Consider the following 24988-nt stretch of genomic DNA (forward strand, 5'->3'; position numbering starts at 1 on the left):
ATTATACATCTCGTGGATGTAGGGACTACTTCATCCACATAGCAAAGTAGAATCTTACCAAATACATCATCTCTTTTTAAATATATTTACATGGTAAAGAAAAGATCAGAGTTAACACTTCAGCTCTTCATTCTGTCCCTAAAAATCAGATATAAAAGGACAATCTGCTCTGATTTGTACAGGGACAAAAGTTCCCAGGTAATAATTTTTATTCTAATTTGTAGCCCAAGGTATTCTGGTAGAGTGAACATATTATGTCAGTCCAGGCAAAACTACTTTAAAAATAAAATGTTTCCATTACTTTAGTTGATTAACAATAACTGAAAGTTTAGTCTACAAACAGAATATCACCCAAATAAAGACATTATTGAAAGATGTATTTTTGCTTCAGTAAAAAGAATACCTTCGGGGCTGGGGATTTAGCTCAGTGGTAGAGCGCTTACCTAGGAAGCGCAAGGCCCTGGGTTCGGTCCCCAGCTCCGGAAAAAAAAGAACCAAAAAAAAAAAAAAAAAAAAAAAAAGAATACCTTCTATGGTTGGGGAAATAGATCCATTGATAAAGAGGGTTTTTTTTTGCTAACATGAAGACCTGAGTTTGGCTCCCAGAACCCATGTTTAAAAAAATATAAAGAGGTGGAGGTGGTGTTGCACACTTGTAATCCAGTACCAGAGGGGCAGAGACAGGAGAGTCCTAGGCCCACTGACTAACCAGAGATGAGCTCCAGGTCGCTGAAAGACCTTGTCTTGGGGGAAAATGGGGAGTGCACCTGAGGAATAAGACACAATGTTATCCTTTGGCTCATACACACACACACACACACACACACACACACACACACACACACACACAGAGACAGAGACAGAGACAGAGACAGAGACAGAGAGAGAAGGAGGCAGGGGAGAGGAGAGACTTTCAAACTTCCATCAGAAAAATGTGTGTATTGTTACGAGGTATTTCAAAACCAATACACTTTTAACTATTTGATAATCACAGGTAATAGATGAGAAAGACTAAGAAACTATACAATTACAAAAATAATCTCAAAATGTTTATCCAGTTTCCAATAAATGAAAGAAAAATGCTAGAAAAAAAAACCACCTTTTGCTGTGGCATGAAAATTTTGTCCTTCTGATACTTTGATGATGGGAGCATAGAATCATCAAATTCTAGAGCTGGAAGGAAACAAACATCAGTTTCAGTTCCTACTCTGTGTACTAGGAAACTCATGATTAGAGACGAAAATTACTGTTCATTAATAAGTAGGATCTAAAACAACTGAGACATTTAAATCTGAACAGATGCCATATATATGCCATACTATTTACAGTGTTTGTGAATATCAAATCAACATTATTGTGTCCTTTGAAATACTTGGAGGTGAGTGGGGCCATTTGCTTATGAATGCCACCTCTATTTGAGTAGGTATGACACAGAAGTCACGGTGTGTAATGAATTCTAGAAGTAAGTTAGTAAGTACACTTAGAATGAAAACAGTTTCCAGAGCGCTAAGGAACATGGCATTAGTCTCTGGTAGCATCCTTAGCTACTTGGAAGTGGGTGATGGTGATAAGGTTCTCAGGCTGTCACCATCGCTCATTATCACTTGAGATAGTCCACCTTTTATGTTTATATGCGTTTCTGTGTAACTACTCCCATACAATTGGACTGTTTTTCCATTAATGTCACACAGGTTCATTGTGCAACAGGAGAAAAGAACCATGATCCCACCATTAAGAAGTAGCCATCATTCCACCGTTTCAGTGGTTGTTCCTATAGCCTCAACACTAGCCTATAAGGTCTCAAACACTAGCATGACCTGTAAAGCTCAAAGCTTCATCCCATGGATCCCAGCTTCTTAAACCTTGGGTTGTGACCTCAAATGAAGTTGCATAACAGAATGTGGCAGTAGCAAACCTAAATCTAATTCAGAATCAGGCAGCTTGGCCTGGGTTTTGGCAGTGCTTGCTCATTGCATCTCACAGCCTCACTCTATTTTGGTTCTGAGCACAAGATACTGTCGAGCTATGCTGTGCCAGCTAATGCAGCCTAGGCCATCCCAACTCAGATCCAAGACCATTGCATGTTATAAGCTGAAGTAATTTTACTATGCATGCAGAGTTTTCTGTTCTTACAGAAACATAAGAGTTTAATTACAGAAAACAAAGACTTTTAATATCATCCTATCATCTATCAAATGTAAGTATCAAATTAATATCTTTACATTAAATTGTGTTAGAGTATTTGATTTAAAAGATAGTTTGAAGTAAAAAATATTTAAATTGCTGACTTAAGTTTCATAAAAATCATTCAATAAATTTAGTTGGCATTAGGACAGAATTTTTAACAATTTCAGAAATGTCCTAAATACACTTATGCTATTCACCACTACAAATTTATTTAAAAAAACTGAAATAAAAGTATTTGCCTACTCTAAAAATTATTGAAGATGTATGCTTTGTAGTACCAAATATTAAGCTAATTCAATCCTTTATGTAAAAATAAGCAAGTATGTCTATCTCATTAGTGGGTTTTTTCATCTTTAATAAATGGTAAAATTATATGTATATAAATTTAGCATAAGTTTTTGACTTATTACCAGTAAATTTTTTATTGACAGGCATATTGTGTGCCCAGAGATGTAAAAATTCTTTGGCTGAAAAGGTGTTCGTAGTGGAAAGAGTTTAAGAAGCCGTGTTCTAGGTATCACTAATTCCTTACAGTTGCTGGAGAAAGCTCAAGTTTGCTAAGAATAATTTACTTTTTATTTAGGTAAATACATGAAGATAGAGCTCCTAACCATCCTACTGTGTGGGAAGGAAGGAGCCTGCATTCATAAGTGAGCTTCACATGAAACAGCAGCTTCTTCCTTCTTGTTATTTCTCACCTCTTACTCAACCAAGCAACTTTCTGCTTCCTGTGTCATTTTCTTTTTCTAATGCCCAGTTACCTCTTTAACAATCAAAACTGACCACAGTTGACACTAGACTCTTACTTACATTGCATTAACTAGTACAATCCTGATTAAACATACCCTTATCCATTTTAACCACTATGTGGTCTTATTTATCTTTAAGAATATTTAAAGTGTATACAGTTGAATGTTTCAAAGTATGCATTCATCTAAAAACCCACTTACATTTCAACCAGTGACTATTCTACCACTGCCTTTGCCCCTTTGTCACACTCCTGATTCCCCTCACCCTAGTCCATCCTGAGGCAAGCGTTTCCTGCAATTTCTAATTTCTAGAATGTTAAATATGTACACTCTTTCTGTCTGCAGTTCTTCATTCTATGTAAGTAGAGATTCTTGTATATCATCGAGTTTATCAGCATGTCACTCTGCCTTGTTGCTGAATAGTGTCCCATTGTGTCATATCATTCAGTGTTTTTTCACCTGTTTATTTCTTCATGGACAATGGGTTCTTTCCAGTTTTTATTTGGAAGTTCCTGTAGACTTTTATTGCAAGTACTTCTGTGAGCATGGGCTTTCCTTCTCTGTTGAGTAAACACCTGAAAGTGGAATAGCTAAGATACATGGTAGGCATAGTAACATATGGTTTCTAATAGTTACAAGGAGGTCTTATGGGTTTCAAATTTCCCATAAATGGGAATATGGAAATAACCCATAAAAGGCTTGTTGAACATTTACACCATTCTGGGTTTTCACTACTGTTGCAGATTCCTGGAGTTTGTTGTTTCATCCTTTCCTCCCTTCTTTCTTGTTTCTTCTTTTCTTGTATGTATGTATGTATATATGATGGCACACACAGTACGCCTGATACATAGTGATAATTGCAGACACGAAGCAAAATGTTAGAGAGTGGCAAAGAAATGTTTTTGAGAAAATCCATTATTCAAAAACAAAATATAAAACCAGCAGTTGGGAAGATGACGCAGTCAGCAAAGTGCTCAGCTTGAAAGCATGAAGGCCAAGATGCGTGACTCTTTTGTTTTTGTTTGTTTTGTTTCGAGAAAGCCAGTTACAGTGGTTGGTTAGGCTGGTAATCCAGTGCTGGGGAAGCTGAGGCTGGTGGTTATCAGAGGCCAGCTATCTAGCCTGGCTACCCCAGGGAACTCCAGCCAGTGAGACAATCTCACTTAAAAAGAAAGAGAAGACAGTACCTGAGCAATGACACCAGTGTTGTCCTCTGGCCTTCACATTTCTATACACACACGTGTGCCTTCCCAATGCAAACACACAAAAAGTGAGAAATTAAAATAAAACCTCCCAAATCTATTTTGTGCATTAATACCAAAGCTGTATCTTCCTGTGCTATATTTAGGTTGTTTTTACAACAGATTTTGAAACAGCAGGGACATGCTTGTTATTTACTGTTTGGGTATCTTTCCCTCATTTACATAAATACCCCAGAAAACAGCAGTTTAAAACTAATAAAAGCCAAGGCCCTCCATCAAGTGCAATAAAGTTTCACAACCATGAGTTAGATTGTTAGAGTGAAAAATAAAGCTATATATGTAGTTATGTAGGTTTTTTCCCCTAGAAAGTGTATAATCACATTTCAAAGTTAGAACTTCCATTTGAAGTAGCAATGTAATAATAATGCTTAAACATTTATGCCGAATGTTTCATCTTTGAAATACTCTCCCAACATTGGCTATTTAATCTCTGTGGCTTCCCTAAGGAGCAGGTATTAGCATCTGCCATTTATCTAGATAGGAAATTGTGGAAAGTATGACTAGACTAAAGAGAGGCAAAGCTACAACAAAACTTCCTGATCCTTCTTAAGTCTGTGTTTCTTTGGGGTGTAGCTCCAAGAAAATACATCAGGTTTCCAATAGTGATGTAAGAATTATTCAGTTTACCTCAGGCTCTTATACATCAGGTTTCCAATAGTGATGTAAAAATAGTTCAGTTTACCTCAGGCTCCTAGATACAGTGCTATTACAGGGCATATACTGTGGAAGGAATGGTGTCTCGGTATCATTCTGTGTTTCTATAACAAAATACCCAATGAGAGTTTCCTTCTAATAATGAGATGTTTATTTGTTCATCAGCTGATGGCTACAAAGTCCAAATGACATAGTACCAGCATCTTACTGGGGGTCCCTTTGTTGTATGACAGGATGGGAAAGGGAAACAAACAACTTCTACAGAAGTCAAGAATGTATGGTAGCCTTGTTTTATAACAGGCTCTTGTGAAAAATTAACCCCTTCTTGGAGGACTACATTAACTTCTTCCAAGGGTGATGCCCTGTGACTTAACTATCTTTCATCAGAGTCTGATCTTCTAACTCTCAATACTGTTACACCTGAAAACTAAGCTGTTAGCACCTTTGTGGGCACACTAAAACCATGTAAAGGGGAAAGGGTCCACAGCACACTCCATTTGCACATGCAGTGAATTGAACCAAATTTTTTCTAGTAAGAAAAGCAAGGGCAGGCTATGGCTATATCACCCTGAACATAGCAGTCTGGTCTGACCCTGGAAGGTAAGCGGGGTCTAGCCTGATTAGCACTTGGAAGGGAAGATAGCAAAAGCAAATGCTTCCTCTCTTTCTTGCTTCCACTCTCACGTGATCCTGCCAATTTAAGAGTTTTCCAAATAAGACTATGATTAGTGCATTTGAGGAACTGAACAAATGAGCTCTGCACATTAAAGCTAGAAGAACAGTAAAATAAAACTAATGAACATTTATACTTTTGAAAATATAATTAATGTATGCTTGAGAAATTTTGAAAGATAAACATTTAAATGTTAAGATACTTATTACTTTCCCCACAGGGACAATGTGGGGAATTAATGAGATAACAAATGCAAAGAGCTTTGAGCTCTTTAGAAGAAAGGTGCCAGATAAAAACAAATGGTTACTAATTGTTCAAGCTATCAGATGCTTACTAATATATTACTCATGATAGGAAGTATAGTTTTACACTTGAAAAACAGGATATTTATAGTTCTTAGGATGATACAGATGAAATGATCCCTTTCCTTCATTATTTACCATCTTGTCAGCTCATACTCTTGACGTCATACTCATTTCTACACAATGTGACTTCTCTATTTCCAAACTCCAACCCTTTCCTAGCATAATTTCCCTACCAAAGTCTTATAGCTCTCACACTTCAGGAGACCTCTGATGACACCATTTTCTTTCTTCCTTATTTTTTGGACGCATAATTGTGATGTCTTACGGTGCTGCCATACAATGCTGCCAACTCACAAATGTATTTTCTGTTATATTAATATTTATTGTACGTATAGTACAAGAAAGTTAAAAGTATATTAGAATACCCATCACAGAGATAAACATTGCCTTTTAAAAAGGGAGGGGACTTGAGGTTGGAGAGATGATAGTTGTCTTGGTCAGTGTTCTATTGCTGTAAAGAGACACCATGACCATGAAACTCTTATTAAAGAAAGCATTTAATTGGAGCTGGCTTACAGTTTCAGCAGTTTAATCCATTATCATCATGTCAGGAAACATGGTGGCATGAAGGCAGATGCTAGAGCAGTATCTGAGAGCTAAATGCTGATCTGTAGGCAGAAAGAGAGAGAGAGAGAGAGAGAGAGAGAGAGAGAGAGAGAGAGAGAGAGAGAGAGAGAAACAGACAGACAGAGAAAGACAGAGAGACTCTAACTCTGGGCTTGTCATAGGCTTTTGAAATCTTAAAGCCTAACCCCTACTTCCTCTAACAAGGTCACATTTCCTAATTAATAGTGCCACTCCTGGGTGACCAAGCATTCAAATCCATGAGCCTGTGGAGGCCATTCTTACTCAAACTACCACAAAGTCCCATTGCTTCAGAATAGTCATTCTCACTGTAGAGAAATTCATTGAGATGTAGAGTTGGGGACTGGGCAGGTGCTTAAATGGTTTCCTTAATGTAGCTGTATAATGTTTTCATTTGTAAGATAATTAAATAAAGTGATTTTATTTAAAAATAAAGTTTGTTTGGCATGGTGGTACATACCTTTACTCCTAGCACCTGGGATCTGAGAAACAGATCTGTGATTTTGAAGCCAGCCTGGTCTACATAATGAGTTCTAGGTCAACAAATGCTACATAGTGAGATCCTATCTCAGAATAAATAAATACATAAATTAAAATTTTATATTTATCACTTGAAAATTTTAAAATGGATATAATGTATCTTGGCCACATATACCCTCCCTTTGTGCCCTTGCTCCAATCCTCCCCAGGAATGCTTTAGCAAGTTGATTTTATTATCAAGAGATGTGCATAAATTAACTTGTTTTCCTATATTTTAGGCATCACACTAGAATTTGGTATAAAAGAAAGCAAACCAGTTGTGTAATGTGGAGCAAGTGAACTTAAACTTTCTACTTTATACAAAATGCTAAAATTCATGGCTAAAAGGAGCAAATCTCAAATTTATTTTCACTTTACTAAAGCATGGGGTGAAATATTCTTACGTAAATCTTGCTTTTATCCCCCGTATGTTAGGTGAGGGCAGTAGTAATAACTGTATGGGTTTGCTGGGAAGAAGCTAAAGAGCTTCTAGTCCGGCTTGTATCTAGACCTACTAAGTATTCAGTAAGTAGCAAGTAGAAGTAGCTGGTGGGCAGGAGGCATGTCAGTGGACAGCGTGGTTGTCTGACCTATTGGTATGAGATGGGCAGTGTATCAAAGAAGATACCGATAATGCTCTCCTATGTGCTGTGTACGCTTTGCCACTGCAGATCTTCAGCATTAGACAGTAGATCATATCTCATACAGAATTAGCTCTACTGTTCAGCAGAAAAATGACACATTTTACTTTTACTAACAGGCCAGTAAAAATTCAGCAGTTCATCCTCATTTGACAGTGTTTGGGATACTTTAGACACCACACACACAAATAAGCACATTTTCAAATTGAATTTAGTTTGTTAGCTCCACAATATCTTTGTAACATATATGTACTGGAAGATAATAGATTATGCTTCCTTGCAAATGTTCTGTAATTAAAGCATTTCACTAATTTAATCTGGTCCTCTGTCTTCGTCCATCAATTACTTGACGTGATTGTTTTAGCCCACAGATATTTTTGCCTGTCACTTTGAAGCTGTAGGTGTTTGGACAGAGAGCCTTCTTTCTATCTCTGTAGGGTGGACCTGAATCTGAAAAGGCCTGAGTTTAGAATCAAGTGTTTTGTGTTGTAAAATAAGGATGTATGCAAAGAAGGCAAGCAGTATTGTTTGAGAAACCAATCATGTGGTTAAAAAAACCTACAGGAGAGTGAGCTCCTTTACTGTTGCCAGCAGCTCCAGGCTCAGGAGTGCTAATCACAGTCCACACTCGGAACTTCCCTATGGCTTTAATGGTTTTGTGAGGAGGGCTTTGGCCACGTGAATGATCCACTGCTGTGCTGAACAAAACGGAGACAGTTTTCTTTTAAAGTCCAGAGCAGATGAGAGCCATAAGGAGACAGAGGGTTTCATTTACTCTCAGGACATGACTGTGCCAGTGAACTAATGAGTCTCCTGGACCTTATGTTGCTCTGGCTTCGATGTAAGAGCAACTCTATCGGGCATGTAGCACTTCCTATCCGTCAAGTGTTTGGACAATAGGCCCCTCGTATGGATTAGAGAGATCTGCCAAGAAAAAGAGGTCATCACTGTACCTAGCACAGACAGAAAACCTGGCTAATTAATGTATTTCCTACAATGGCTAAACAAAAGCAGACACATGGAGAAATGTTAATTTTATCACAGAAACCGTTGGCCTGTGGCTGAAGCAGTTTTAAAATGATTGAAATTCCACAGGCAAAAGAATACTTCTCATTTCCCAAATATGTGTGTGTGTTACAGATGTTCTTTAAAACCTTATGTGATTTTGGTGTTGCACCTTGCCTATTTTATCATTCAGTAAAGTTGGCAGATACAGAAATGTTTTTAGACAGTTATGAAGCACAGGCCAAGAGTGGCAGCCCTGCGGAACCTAGCAATTTGCCCTTTAAAAGGTACTGTTGAGTTCAGCTTGTAAAAATCCTACTGAACCAGCAACAGGGATTTTCATTCAGTGAAGGGCTCCAATTACAGTCCTAAACTAAGAGCAGATACTGCCACCTAGACACACTCTGATGCCACAGTTAACTTCACATTGGCTGTGAGAAAGCAAGAACAAATAGTAAGGGCTTGGTACAATGTAATAGAGTGTAAATAGATAGAGAATCATTTAAAACTGATTTCATTTATTTTGGGAAAAGAGGACATTTGTGTTTTGACAAGTGATCACTCTGGTTTATTTGGTATTTTAAATGAAGACCCTAAGTGGCTTTTGGAAGCAGGAGAAAAGAAGTGGAGCAGTAGTGGGCCAAAGCCTTCCTCTGGCTTCTTTGTTTTGGGGAGGAGGAAGGGATTCTTAGCACTCACAATGAAAACACCGGTAGGTTTAACCTTAATGAGTAAAATAACACTGGAAAATAAGCAAAGATTTTAAAGACTATTATGTTACAATTTGTTCTGATTTATCTCTTGGCAAACAAAGCAAACTAACTTCCTCACTTTTACATTAATTACAAAGCAAACCTTTTTTCTCGCTTTAGACAGGTATCCAAAGTCATACTGTTTTTGTGTATATCTCAACAGGCTCATACAGGCTCTCTTCCTCCTCTTTGCGCCGTTTTTCTCCTGCAAATATCATTTTATTTTCTTCTGTTACTCCTAAAATGGTTTCAATATCATCAATGGTAGTCTGTGAACAACAGTAAAAACAATATTTATTACTTTATATCCCTTTTCAGAGTTCAGTGTAGTTTAGATCAATACTACTCCATGTGTTCCATTTGCTGGCACCCATCCCATCCATACATCAATGGCTGTTAGACTTGCTGATGTAAGTTTAAAAATTGAGCTAGAATTCAAAATTTTTATGTCCTAGAATTTTATGAGTCTAATGATGATAACATTAGGTTTGTATTTTACACACTTTTAGTTTTTTTTTTTTACTTCATTTTCTAGTCATTTTGGTGTACCTAATAAAAAGCATTAATCCATGATAGGTTAGAAATCAGAGTCTTCAGTAGATAATTTGAGAAGTACTGGCTATGACACTTTAAAAAGGGACCTAGCAGACTGAAAGAATTTACTTCCATTGTTTTCTGGGAACAAAACTGACATCTTCCCATTTTCCTTTTTGTGTATTAAAGGATTGTCAACATAATAAGAGACATTCCTTTGTAATATAGAATTCAGCAGGCATGCACACAGTGTATTCCCCATCATCTTTATCACTCCAAATAGGAACCCTATACCCATTAGCAATGTTCCCCTTTTCGTTCCTTTTCCCAAGCCCCTGGCAACCACTGACCCATCTCCTGTCTATGGATTGGCTTGCTTTGCTCACTTCATATAATGGAGTCATTTAGGACTTATCTTTCTGTAACTGGTTTCTTTCACTTAGCACAGTATCTTCAACATTCATCCATGTTGTAGTATACACTGTCAGCACTTCATTCCTTTTATGGTTGAACAGTATTCCACAATATTCTATTATATGACTATTTTCCATATGATAAAATGGAATTCGCTATTTTCTCACTTGACATACGTTTGGGTTGTTTATATATTTTAGTTATTATAAATCATGCTTCAATGAACCTTAATGTACACATTTTATATAAATATATATAAATATATGTTAATATATATACTTGGATAAGAATAGAACTATTGGATTATATGGTAATTTTATATTTACTTTATTAAGGAATTAGCAAACTCTTTTTACAACAATATGTGAAGGTTCCAGTTCCCACCCATTTTTCCAAAATCCTTGCAAATGTTTGTCATTTCTTTTCTCTTTGATTATAGCCATTTTAGCTAGGTATTGTATGTTGCCATGGTTTTGATTTGCATTTCATTAATGATTTATGATATTTAACATTTATTCATACATTGCACAAACAAACACATACTTTGAAGACATTCCTACTCAAGTTCTTTGCTTGCATAAGACTTTCCATTATTGTCTATAAGAGTATTTTTATATACCCTCGATACTACAGGCTTCTCAAATATAAACTTTGCAAATATTTTTCCATATTCTATGTTTTCTTTGATAAATCCAAATAATTTGTTTTTACTTTAGTCGTTTCTGCTTTAAGCATCACAGTCAATAAACCATAGCTAATACAAAATCATAAAGTGGTACACATGTGTTTCCTTCTAAGCAGTCAATAGTTTTAACTCATAAATTTTGGTTGTTGGCCCATCTTAAGTAATTTTTGGAAAGGGTATCTAAGAGGAGTCCAACATTATTATTCATAGGTTTTGTTTATTCCAACACCTTATATTAATAAGACTACTTTCTTCCACTGAATCACTTTAGTATTCTTAGACATTAATTGGTCATAAGGTATGGGTTTATTTCTGTTATCCCCATTTCATCCTATTATGCATACATACATATGTAGTTTATTTAGCTTGGAGCCAACTTTGGAAGCTGAAAGTCCAAGATTGGATACCTCTATCAATACAGCCTCTCACCCCTTTAGCTGCATCACATCAGAGCAGATGGCACCATGGGAACTCACTCAACAGGAAGAGCTCTCCTAGTGACTCAGGAAGCCCAGAGGGTGGGGAGAGGCCAATCTTGTGCTTTTGCAAGGACTAAAGAGCATTTTGTGGGAACTGCATCTGTGTCTTCTAAACAGGATTCCCAATGAATCCCCCACTAGTTCATACCACCTCTCATACTGGGAAACTAGAGACCAAGCTTCTACCACATGAGCCACTGGGACATACACTGAAACTGAATCAAGCCATTGCAGATCCTCGGTAGCTGAGCAGCTGTGAAGCACTGAGCCTTGCACAGGGAGACACATTCTTGGGTCCCACTATCCCAAACCTAAGATTCTGGCTTTGTTAATTCGGGTAGAGTCCAGGAATCTGTTGTCTTAGGAAGATGAGAGTCTAGTGTACACTCTGGTAAAGAAACAGAAATTACTTTTCAAAATTACCAACTCTTAAGTTCAGATTGACTTTGACTATTACTTAGTTTCTTGAGAGAGAGAGAGAGAGAGAGAGAGAGAGAGAGAGAGAGAGAGAGACTGACTGGAGGTCAGTAGTTAGAAAGGGTAGGCTTGTCCTTGAACTGTGCCATGTGAAAGTTTGTAAGCACCAGTTTGCTCTAATTTGTTCATTTTAGAGGGAATAAATTATTAATTAATTCATGTCAAATTTTCTCAGTCATGATGTACAAAAACCAATGATCAGTGTCTTAGGTCTTAAATAATTTTGAGGCACAAAACATTGTTATTAAACAGGTTAAACTCTAACTTAAGTAAAAAAAAAGTTTATATGAAGTTTTACTTGAGGTTCCTATTTAAGAGGAAAACAACATGTGATTTCCCACTGGAGTCCTTAGATATATGTGATCCATTTCAACATGGCAAAGGCCTAATTTAGGAGTTGTATTATCAGGACAGGCTGTTAAGTCTTCTCAGCAGTTGTCTCCTGCATTCTAGAATTTGGGAGATTTTGGATCTTTAGAGCCATCCAGAGCCTTAAAAAGGTTAATGGTGAAGGTCCACTTCACTCTGGAGAAATGAGGTGTGTGGATGTCCCACATAGATGCTGGGATTTTTCTTCTGCTTCTCTTTAACACACACTGTTCTTGGGTCTGAGAGTCTGGTTTTAGGAGCTAGGCTCCCCAGGAATCACTAACTAGACATGCCTTATGTGAAATACAAGTAAGTGCATCACAAATTAGTTACAGTCTAGATTTTGGTTCCATTTCAGCTTCACCTCCAACATCAGAGAGCTCTGTTGTCTCATGAGCCTGGCTTTCAAAATGGCAGCAAGTTAAAGCAAGTCTACTATATTTCAAAGAAAAAGTTTCAAACTATTAAATTTAACTAACGGGTTCAGTGGGAACCTTATAAAATTGACCCTGCTCATTGTTAAAATATGTACTGCTTATAAGAGAAAAAAAAAGATGGTTTAGCACTTGTTTACAATACAGCATGAGGTATTTTCAGCCCTTGTATAGAAATTAACCAGGATCGTTAGTTAATTAACACCTCACCTTAAAATTGGTCTCGCCTTGCATATCAGGTGCTGATATTTCTTGATGGATGATGAAGAGATTGCGAGCAAAGGTCATGAGGGCCCCCTGGAGATCCACACCGATTGTTCTGTTAATGATATCCAAACAAATGAGTTTACCAGCGATTCTCCTCACATGCTTAAAAACAATCGCCCTCTCATTTGTGTGGCTGGTGATGGAATTTAATGAGTATTTTCAATCTCACAAGGTGGCAATCTTCAGGGAGATATGAAAGATGAGGCTCCATTTTAACTTGTCAACAGAAAGTATTTGTGTAATAAATATTTTTTATTAATCAACTTAGCAGAATAAAGCAATAGGTTCAGTCATTTCTAGTAAAGAGCTACTTCTTACTAAGTTAGGACAGCAGTACTGATTTTGAAAAGATCATTGCTAAATGTCGTACATGTCTGACATTTTGCATCTCTGGTTTTTGCAAGCATGTCTGAGTTTTATTTCCTATTTCATGTGAACAAGTAATTTCTGCTACTTATGAGCAGCTCATGTTCAAAGACATATGTTCCCATTCATGAGCAGCTGCTGTTATTCTATACCATTTATACCAAGGCCAGAGAACATGTCAAACAAGTAGGTTATTGTGTGTTTTAATGTGAGAAAATTCAGAGAGCTTTCTAGCTATTTTTTTGACCTTAAAGGAAAGCAAAACCGGTTAAGCATATGGGCTGCTGCTGTTGTTGTTGTTTTTAATATTAATTATTTCATATAGAGTCTCATTACATAGCCCTGACTGGACTAGAACTCACTGAGATCTGCCTGTCATGTTTTGGGATTAAAGGCATGTACCGCGGTGTCTGGCATGAGCGGATTAATTTTTAATAGGTGTAACTTCCTGAGGGAGCTAACACTTAAAGGACGTGCACCTTAGGTTAGCTGCAAAGATGAAGCTGTTGGAGGGAGGAGACTGCATCCACAGTCATCTCCTGAAAACAAGCCCTAAAGCCAGAGCCTCAGGGCTCCTAAAACTGGAGTCCAGTTGTTTTTCTTTTTGCTCTTTGTCTTGCCACTGGTTACTTTTCTGGACTCTACTTAACTCTGGGTCTTTATCTCCTTTTTCTACCAATGAATGACTTGAAGTAAAACAGTGACTCTGGGCTTTTTGAGTTACATTCTCCAAATCCAAGGATAAGGCCACACCTTATGAACAACCATTAGAAAATACATTTCCTTTAAGAAGATAAATAAGCTGGGAGTGGTGGCCCATGCCTTTAATCCTGACACATGGGAGGCAGAGACAGGCAGATCTCTGAGTTCCAGGCTGGCCTGGTCACGTTACATAGTGGGTCCTACAAAGAAGCAAATCAGATCAAAACCAATTCCAGACTGAGTAATTTTGTAAAGCTATTTGTATTTTATTACCAGAATTATGTAAGACCCTAGGTTCTTAGGGCAACAGATTTCTGGGATCTACCAAAATTGACAAAACCAAGATCTGGTGTTGGGCAGCTGAGAATGTCTGTATTCATTAAGCTTCTTTCTCTGTTTCATATATATATGTGAAATTTATTTTAAAAATTGTAGGTATGTGTGTGAATATATGATATTTTGTCTATGTTAAATGTCTTCTTTCAAATTTTTAGAATTTTCTTCATATTCCTCTTCCTTGGAATTTCTCCTCCAATTCTATATCTTCCAGAACTATCTCAGAATAAGTGGAGTTGTGGTGAAGTTATCCAAAAGCCAAACCACATGTCTGCTCTGTAGACTCGTCTCCTCTGGAAGTGTCTCCCATTTTCTTAAAAGGGTGGGTGACTGGTGCTCTACACTTGGCACGACATGATTTCAGGGGCACCAAACAAAGCCCAGCCATCTCCTAAAAGCTTCTGTTAAAGCCCTGGAGAAGATGAAGGTTTATCTTTTCATCTTCTGGACACTTCTAAATTCCCTATTCCTAACTGCCTGTATTCATAGCTTAGTGCAATTCTTTTCATGTAGCTGTCAGTCTACCCCTTCATTCAGACACAAGTGAGAATTCAGGGCCGTCTTCAATTGTGTCTAATATTCAGAAAAAGTAAATCAGCAATGTTTACTAACATAAACAATTATGTACCTTAATGCACAAAAGTCCAATAACCATCACATAACTAGGTTCTCTCTGCAAAGCTGCCACTAACTGTAACTTTAGTGAACAAAAATCTAGGGTGAGGATCACTGGATAGATAGATGATCTGCTTTGGGACCCAGGCAAGTCACATCTCTTCTCTAAGCCTGTTTCAGGTCTACAGTAATGACCAAGTTCCTTCCCTCCTCTAACATTCTCTAGTTGTGATTGCAGTAAGGAATGAGAAAACGAAGGGGTCTACAACATAGTAGAAAAGGCAGAGAATCTGAAGTCTACGTCAATGGACAGTGCTTTTTCAGTAGGATGTATGAGTAGCGATGACTTCCTAGGAAGTACACTGATGGGACCATTTCTGCAGCTGAAGCTGGGACGTAGGTCAAGCAGGACCAATGGTCAGGTCCCCCCCCCCCATGACGTTCAGGTTGTCTGTTTACTCTTAGTGGTTGACATTTTCCTAATGAAGTGAGCTGGTTGCCTCAGATGAACTGTTTCTACCCACCTGGATCCTTGTCCTGTGTGCATGAGGGCTTATCTAGTTGCAGCCTGAGGGCACCTTGCCCTTGGTAATTCACTGTTCATGCCAGCTGGTGGACAGTGAGAGTTCATATCTTTGTGTTCTGATTTTGAGCTCTTGTAAGTTCCTGAGCTTTTGTTCCTGGAGCTTGCATGTCTTCCATTTAATTAGATTCCTACTCTGGAAAATACTGATTTTTAAAATTAGCTTGCCAACATCAAATCCAATTGGCCACTTTGTTTGCCTAGTCACAGTAATTGCCTTTTTGCCTTTGCATTACTTCTGCCCTAGCATCACACTCCCATATCTGTAGAGTGTAAACTTCAAGGTTAGGGTTCAGAGCAAGGAGGGAGCTGAGGGATAGGATATCGGTGGGAATTAGAAGGCAGCTCCTTTCTCAGCCCCTGTCAGATATAAATACCAGGACAGATGAAGAGAATGCATGTTTATGTGGATATTATAAATAGAGGCTTCCTTTCTGGTATCACAGCACTAGATTAAACTCTAGCCACATTCTAGCTCCAAGGGGGGAAGAAAGAGCATTTCCACATGCAGAAGCATCAATAGGGGTGTCTGGCTCTGCCATGAAGATTGTTCAGCACACACATTTTCTGAGAAGACTGCATCCAAACCCAAACTGCCTCCAGCCTGCTTTTGGGAAGAGCATGTGCCCAGGTCACTGGGATACTGTTCTAAGCACACCAAAATGACAACTAGCTTTTCCCAACTGGCTCTCTGTGAATAAGGCTTGAGCCGCATATGTGTGTAAGCTCATGTTACATGTAGATTCCTACCTCATAATTGTGGATAGCTATATTTAGAAACCTGACACCAACATCTACAGGCACTTTGTGAAGTACTTGAATCTCTAAGTAAAACAAGATAGACTTCTGATGAATAAGCATGCTGATTTAAATTCAAGAGAAACACCGATCTTGTTGGTTGATATAGACATTTTAAAGCTTATTACATCTTATAGACATACTTCATACTTACATCATGCCCAACTTGTATCTCTTCAGAGATTCATATAATATAAAAACAGTTCCTTGTCTGTCCTGTAAGGTTTCAGTGAGAAGAAAACAAATAGCATATTTATATAGGAAACAAAGATAATATAGTGTGCCACAGTAACAAGACTGATAAGAATTGAAATCTAGAGCCTCCATAAGTGCCATATGAAGGGGATGCCCCAGAAAAGGGAGTGAAAAGTATGCTCTAGTGTGGTACTTTTATTTAGTAAGTTCCTTAAAACACCTACATTAGAATCATCTATTGCACCTTTTAAGACAGGATATTCACAGACATCATCTAAGCTCAGAATTGTTGGACTTCAACTTTTAGGTCCTTCTTGACTGATTATTACATCAAAAATTGAAAAACAGTTATAAGAGCAATATATTTGAGGCAAGGTGCTGTGGCAGAAGGGTCTCTGAATGGAGGTCCAAGGTGCCATTGCATGAAGTTGTGAAAGTGAAGCTAGCTTTGGGTTGGAGATTCCAAGGTTTCGAGGATGCCAGATCAATGAGGTATCTGCAAGGAGAACTGCAAACTAGGAGTAGAATCAGCCCAAAACAGAGAAGTATGTTTCAGTCAACAAAAATGGAAGAAATGGTAGATCCGAAGAGTTATCTAATCCCTTTGACATCAGACACAGAGCTACAGTATTTGGAGTTTGTCCTCCTGGGTTTCAGTCTTGCTTTGGTTTAGTATTTCCTCACTATGCCCCCTTTCCTCCCCTTTGGAATGGTAATGTATATTTGGTGCCATTGTATGTTATAAGTCTCTCTCTGCCTCCTGTTTGTGGATCAGATATGAATTTTCACCTACTGCTCTCACCACTATGCTTGCTGGTTCACTGCCATGCTCTCCACCATGATGGTGTGGACTCAGCCTCTGAAACTCCAAGCAAAGCCCAACTAAATGTTGTTGGTTTTTTTCCCCATAAGATGCCTTGGTCTTGGCATCTCTTCACAGCAATAGTACAGTAATTAAGACAAATAGTTTAAATTGAAGTTTAGCTTTTAATGACCGCAACATACAAAATGACTCACTAAATGAGTCATTTTTTCTTGAAAGAAAGATGGCTCAATGGTTAAGAGTACATACTGTTCTTGCAGAAAACCTTAGTTCTGTTTGCACCACTCACATCAGATACTCACAACTGTCTATTATTCCAGCTCCAGGGGATCCAAGAGCCACCCTTTATCCTGTAAGGGCATCTGCACCAGATATATATGCTACCCCCAAAACATACCTACAAACAGACACACATAGCCAAAATTACTAGCCACAGAGCTACATAGCCACATAGCCATAGACACACATAATTAGAAGTAAGGCTAAGAACTCAGCTTAGTTCTTTTGTACCAGCCCTCCCAGCCTCCTCTTCTAGCCCATCTCCATTCCTGTCTGTCATCTATGGGTTTGTCATAGAAGCACTTCATAGTCACAACATTTGTCTGGGATCCAGAGAATGCCACAACAACCAAAGAATAGAACATCTACCCAACAAAGATTAGATATAGACACCAAGAAACACCTTAAACATCATACCTTATGATACAAAGATAGTGCAAACACAAACTTAAAGAGCCAAGACAATATGAGTCCACTATACATCTTTAACCCTAATGCAGTAGACCCTGAAAAATGCAAGATTTGTGAAACACAAGACAAAGACTTCAAGATAGCAATTAAGAATATGTTCAAGGGGGGTTGGGGATTTGGCTCAGTGGTAGAACGCTTGCCTAGCAAGCGCAAGGTCCTGGGTTTGGTCCCCAGCTCCGAAAAAAAAAAAAAAAAAAAAAAAGAAAAAAAAGAATATGTTCAAGAACTTTATATGAATAAATTCTTTAATGAAGTTTGTGAAAATACAAATGGTAAATGAAATATTGAAAGTAAAACAGGAAAATGGAATCACTAAAGAAAACCCAAACTTAAAGAAACCTGTAAATGAGAATTGTAGGATATCAAACAAAACCCTCAGAGATAAGCCTTACCAATAGATTACAAGACAGAGAAGAAAGAATCCTGAGTGTTGAAGGTAAGTTAAAAAAATTTAATAGCTCTGTAAAAAAAAAAAAGGTTAAACCTAAAAAATAGTCCAGGCACAAAATGTTCAGGAAATATGGGACACTATGAAAAGAACACCATGAATAATAAGGATAAAGAAAGAAAAGAAAGCCAAGACATGGAAAATATTTTTTAAAATACATAGAAAATTTCCCTAGTCTAAATAAGGAGGTGCCTATAAGGTAAAAGAAGTATACAGAACACCAAAATGACAGGACCAGATAAGAAAGTCCCCACAATACATAATAATCAAAACACTACATGTATAGAACAAAGGAAGGATATTAAAAGCTGCAGAGAAAAAAGACCAAGTCACATATAAAGGCAGACCCATTAGATAACACATGGATTCTCAATGGAGACTGAAAGCCAGAGGCCTTCTACAAATTCTGAGAGACCATACATGTCAGCCCATACTATGATTCCCAGCAAACTATCAATTATAATCAATAAATAAAGAAAAACATTAAATACACATAATAAAACCAAATTTAAGCAGTTTTTATCTACCAGTCCAGCTCACAGAAGGCACTAGAAGGAAACCTTCAGTCTAAAGAGGTAACCACACCCAAGAAGACACAAGGAATAAAATATAATCTTAGAACAGTAAATCAAAAACGGGAGGAAAAGTAAAATGACAGGAATAAATAAAAATTGCTTACTGAAAACTCTCCATATCAATGGTCTTAATTCCTCCAATAAAAGGACACTGTGGAGGTTTGAATATTCCTGGCCTGTGGGAATTGCTAGTATTAGGAGGTGTAGGTGTCCTTGTTAGAGGAAGTATATCATCATGGATGTAGGCTTAGAGGGGTCCCAGTGTTCAGTCTTTGCCTCTTGCAGGGGATAGTCAGAGTAAGATGCGGAACTCTCAGCTCCTTCTCTAGTACCATGTCTGCTTAGATGTTACATGCTTCCTGCCATGATGATAACGGACTGAACCTGTGAAACCATAAGCCAGCCCCATTAAATGTTGTCCCTTATAAGAATTGCCTTCATCAAGCTGTCTCTTTACATCAATGGAAACCCAAACTAAGACAGATACAAATTAACATATTGGACTGGAAAAAGGGATCTTTCTGCTGAATTCAAGAAATACTTCACCATCAAGGATAGACAGCACCTCGTGATAAAGGAATGAATAAAGTATTCCAAGAAAATAGGTCCAAGAAGCAAGCAGTTGTAGCCATTTTAATATCTGATAAAGTAGACTTCAAACCAGATCCAATCAGAAAAGATAGGGAAGGATACTGCATACTCATCACAGGAAAAGTCCACCAAAAGGATTTTGCAATTCTAAACATTTATGCCCCAAACACAAGGGCATTCAAGTTCATAAAAGAAACATTATTGTAACTGAAAACACATATTGATCCTCACACAGTGATAGTGGGTGATTTCAGTATCCAACTCTTGCCAATAGACATTTCATTCAGACAAAAACTAAACAGAAACGCTGGAGCTCAGTAACATCATAAATAGCCCTAGCCAACATTTACAGAAGTTTCCACTGAAGCACAAAATATATATACTTTTTTTCTTAGCTGCTCCTGGAACATTCTCCAAAATTAAACACATACTTGCACACAAAGCAAGTCTCAACAGATATAAGAAAATTGAAATAACACTATCCCATCTGATCATCATGGATTAAAACTAGATAGCAACAACAAAAGAAAGAAAGTATACAAACTTATAGAAACTGAACAACTCACTATTGAGTGAAAAATGTGTCAAGTAGAAATCAAGAAGGATATTAAAAACTTTAGAATTGAATGAAAATGAAAACACAACATACTCAAACCTATGGGACACAATGAATGCAGCTCTATGAATTCATAGCACTAAATTCCTATACCAAAAAATTTTTAGAGAGCTGGATGGTGGTGGTAGTGGTGCCTGCAAGCCTTTAATCCCAACACTCAGGAGGCAGCGGCAGGCAGACATCTGAGTTGGAGGCCAGAATGAATTCCAGGACAGCCAGGGCTATACAGAGAAACTCCGTCTCAAAAAAAAAAATCAAATGCATACATACACACATACATACATATGTACGTACATACATACATACACACATACATAAACACATAAAATACATGAATAGATAAATAAGTTTTGGGTGATCTCATATTAGTAACTTTGTGACACACCTGAAAGATCTAGAACAAAAAGAAGAAAAAATATCTCAAAAGCATAGACTTCAAGAAATAATTAAACTCAGGGCTAAAATCAATGAAATGCAACCAACCAACCAAGCAATACAAAGAATCAATGAAACAAGTAGTTGCTTCTTTGAGAAAATCAACAGAATTGATAGATCATTACCCAAATTCACTAAAAGGCACAGAGAAGATATAAATTAATAAAATTAAAGATGAAAGGGGGGACATGATTACAGCCACTGAGGACATAAAGAGAATCATGAGGACATAGGTTAAAAACCTATACTTCACCAAACTGGAAAACTTACATCAGTGACTGTCTTGACATATATAACATACCAAGATTAAATCAAGATCAAATAAGTTTAAACAGACCCATAGCTCCAAAATGAAATAGAAGGCAGTAATTAAAAGTTTCACAATCAAAATAAACAAACAAACAACTAAGGCCAGACATCTTTATTGCAGCATTCTCCCAAAGAATTAATGCCAATACGCCTCAAATTATTTCACAAAATATAAACTGAAGGCACCTTTCCTAATCTTCTTATGAGACCATTATTATCCTGATACCAAAACTATACAAAGACCCAACATTAAAAGAAAATTATATGTCAATATTGCTTATGAATATGGATGCAAAAATTTTCAATAAAATACTTTCAAATTCAATTCAAGAACACCTAAAAAAATTGCTCACCATGATGAAGCTGGCTTCATTCCAGAGATGCAGGAATAGCTCAACATTTATAAATCAATAAAAATGGTTCATGACATAAACAGACTGAAAGATGAAAACCATATAATTATCTCATTAGATTCAGAAAAAATCTGACAAAAGTCCAACATCTCTTTATTATAAACAAGGGACATACCTCAATAAGGACAATTCATAGTAAGCCCATAGCCAACATCAACTTAAACAGGGAGAAACTTGAAGTATTTTCACTATAAGAGCAAGACAAGGAAGGATATTCCCTCTCTCCATACCTACTCAATGTAGTACTGAGGGCTTAGCTAGAATAATAAGACAGCTGAAGGACCTCACGGGGATACCAATAGGAAAGGAAGAAGTCAAAGTATCTTAATTTGCAGGTGAAACGATTTTTATACATAAAAGATCCTAAAAACTCCACCAGAAAACATCTACATCTGATAAAGACTTTCAGCAAAGTAGCAAGATACAAAATTAACACACAAAAGTCAGTAGCCTTCAATATACAGATGACAGACTGAGAAAGAAATCAGGGAAACAGTATCTTTCAAAATAGTCCCACCAAAACAACAAAAACAAACCTTGGGGACAGCTCTAATCAAGCAAATGAAAGTCTTGTATAATAAAATATTTAAGATGCTAAAGAAATTGAAAGAGCAGAAGATGACAAGATCTGCCATCATCATGGCTATACAATTAATACAGTGGAAAAATAGCCATCCTACCAAAAGCAATCTATAAATTCAACACAATTCCCATACAATTTTCAATACAATTCTTTACAGAGATTGAAGGAATACATTTTATATTCATATATAAATACAAAATGCCATAAAAGCTAAAAACAGTTCTGAATAATAAACGAACAGCTGGAGGTATCACCATTCCAGATCTCAAGTTGTACCATAGCTTCAATAATAAAAACAGAGCTCTCTTCCGGTCTCTTTGGCCTCGCAGGTAGAAGCAAGATGATGAAAGGAACATCATCCTTTGGAAAGCGTTGCAATAAGACGCACACGCTGTGCCGCCACTGTGGCTCTAAGGTCTACCACCTTCAGAAGTTGACCTGTAGCAAATGTGGCTACCCTGCCAAGCAGAAGAGAAAGTATAACTCGTGTGCCAAGGCTAAGAGAAGAAACACTACCGGGTCTGGTCAGATGAGGCACCTACAGATTGTCTACCGAAGATACAGACATGGATTCCGTGAAAGAACAACACCTAAACCCAAGAGGGCAGCTGTTGCAGCATCCAGTTCATCTTGAGGATTTCAATCAGTCATAAAATAAATGTTCTGGTTTCAAAAAAAAAAACCCAGCATTGTTACTGATATTAAACACACATGTTCATCGATGGACCAGAATTCAAGACCCAGATCACAAGTCAACGAGCAAGACTAATTAAAAAAAAATATACACTAAAGAAAAGACAGCATCTTCAACAAATGGTTCTGGCTTATGACTGCATGTAGAAGAATGCAAATATTTATCATCCTGCACAAAACTCAACTCCAAATGGACCAAAGACCTCAACATAAGACCATATTCCCTGAATGTGGTAAAAGAGACAGTGGGGAATAAGGTTAAATTCATCAGCAAAGGAAGATACTTTCTGAACATGACATGGATAGAACAGGTTGGTTGTAAGACCAACAATTAATAAATGGGACCTCATCAAGCTGAAAGTTTTCTGTATGACAAAGGACAAGTTCATTTGCAGCCTAGAGAATGGAAAAAGATCTTATCATATGTAGGCATAATGTTTTTATACACTGTGTAAAGATTACCCTTATGTTACTCAAACGATTTCTCTGACCTCATAGCTTATTTCAGTCTAGACATGGTACTGTAGTGCATTTCCTGTCTCAAGTTTATGTAAATAATTCTTATCATTTATTCTCGACCTTGTCAATAAATACTGATCACCCAGTGGCTGGGCAGAATAGAGAATAGGGAGGGACACACACCAACCAAAGGAAGGAAAGGAGGAGAGAGGGAGATTCAGATCAGCAAGGAGGATGGAAGAATTGGAGCTGTGAAGAAGGGGTCCAAAGAACCAGATCAATAATAACATGCAAGTATCATGGGATGGGGCTGGGAGGTAGCCAGATTAGCATAGAAATTTCACATAAATCATTTAACTGCTCAGCTATTGAGGTGCAGTTTTAAATAAATCTTAATGTTTCTGTGTGTGGTTATTGAGGACTGTCATAAAGAAATACAAACATGGGATGAATACACTTTACATTTATATTAAGAATAATTCATTTACAATCATATATCTGATAGAGGCTTATTATCTAAAATGTAAAGAATTTTTTAAAAACCTGAACTAAAAGAAACAAATAACACAATATAAAAATGGGGTTCAGAACTAAGTAAAGGTTCTCAAAAGGGGAAACACAAATGACTGAGAAACATGTAAAGAAATGCTCAACATCCTTAGTCACCAGGGAAATGCAAATTGAAGCTACTTTGAGATTTCCTCTTATACCAAAGTCAGTAAACCAAATGATAATATATGCTGATGGAAACAGGGAAGAGGGAACAATTATTCATTCCTAGTGGGAGTGCAAACTTGTACAGCAACTTGTGCAGAAATCAGTGTGATATAGTTCCTTAGGATGTTGGGAATTTGTCTACTTTCAGATACAGATTCTTGAGCATTTGCTCAAATAATTCTACATCCTACCAAAGAGAAACTTGCTCATGTTTATTGCTGTTATGTTCATAGTAGCCAGAAATTGAAAAACACCTTAGATGTTCATCAACTAATGAATGCATTATAAAATATAGTACATTTACACAATGGGATATTAGTCAGATGTTAATAAAAATGAAATTATGAAATTCACAAGTAAATAGATGAAGTTAGAAAAATATCCCGACTAAGATAACCCAGATTTCAAAACACAAATACATTATGTATTGTCATAGATGCAGATGTTATCCTCTAAGCCTCTGATTAGATAGGCATGCTATAATCTCTATATCTGTTATATGGTAAGGGGCAAGGGAAGGATCTACTAAGGAAAGAGAAATAGAATATGTAGTTATAGGGGAACAGTAGGGAGACTAGAACAGAAGAATTAACAGGGTGAGGGATAGAAGAGAAAGGCAAAGAAAGGACTATGAGGAGGGTCAATTAACACTAAAGGCCATTTGAAAAACCATATGAAAACCTACGACTGTAGAAGCTTCCTAAAATATATATGTACATAAGAAGAACCTAAATGGAGTCACACATAGGTAAAGACAATGCTCCAACTGAACTCTTTTTCTTTTTTTTTAAATTTTCTTTTATTTACATTTCGAATGTTATCCCCTTTTCTGGTTTCCCCTCCTGAAACCCCCTATCCCATCACCCCTCATTCTGCTTCTATGAGGGTGCTCCCCCACCCACCCACCCACCACCTCCTGCCTCCCCATCC

The 24988-nt window shown here is 37.3% G+C and overlaps 2 protein-coding genes and 1 long non-coding RNA gene across 16 annotated transcripts in view; 2 read left to right on the forward strand and 1 right to left on the reverse strand.

Moving 5' to 3' along the window:
* Nucleotides 1–24988, forward strand: part of LOC102547003 (uncharacterized) — a 95198-nt gene that overhangs the window by 10317 nt on the left and 59893 nt on the right. The gene's annotated exons all lie outside the window — the stretch shown is intronic.
* Iqch (IQ motif containing H) overlaps nucleotides 6370–24988 on the reverse strand; it is a 193701-nt gene continuing 175082 nt past the window's right edge. For 7 of the 13 annotated variants that reach the window (XM_017595563.3, XM_017595565.3, XM_017595564.3 and 4 more), the window contains 3 exons: nucleotides 16606–16667; nucleotides 12995–13103; nucleotides 9139–9661 (listed from right to left, as the gene is read on the reverse strand). In XM_017595563.3, coding sequence (XP_017451052.1) covers nucleotides 9527–9661; nucleotides 12995–13103; nucleotides 16606–16667 — 306 coding nt within the window. In that variant the 3' untranslated portion in view covers nucleotides 9139–9526. Of the gene's footprint in view, nucleotides 8560–9138; nucleotides 9662–12994; nucleotides 13104–16605; nucleotides 16668–24988 lie in introns of those variants that run through there. The other 6 variants (XM_039081114.2, XM_017595566.3, XM_039081112.2 and 3 more) reach the window with 5 other exon arrangements.
* Nucleotides 14506–24976, forward strand: LOC120093119 (60S ribosomal protein L37-like). The gene has a single exon (XM_063266406.1). It carries the CDS (start codon nucleotides 22530–22532, stop codon nucleotides 22821–22823), a length of 294 nt encoding a protein of 97 aa, XP_063122476.1. The 5' UTR covers nucleotides 14506–22529; the 3' UTR covers nucleotides 22824–24976.

The sequence above is a fragment of the Rattus norvegicus genome, chromosome 8, assembly GCF_036323735.1.
Source record: "Rattus norvegicus strain BN/NHsdMcwi chromosome 8, GRCr8, whole genome shotgun sequence".
Lineage (NCBI taxonomy): Eukaryota > Metazoa > Chordata > Mammalia > Rodentia > Muridae > Rattus > Rattus norvegicus.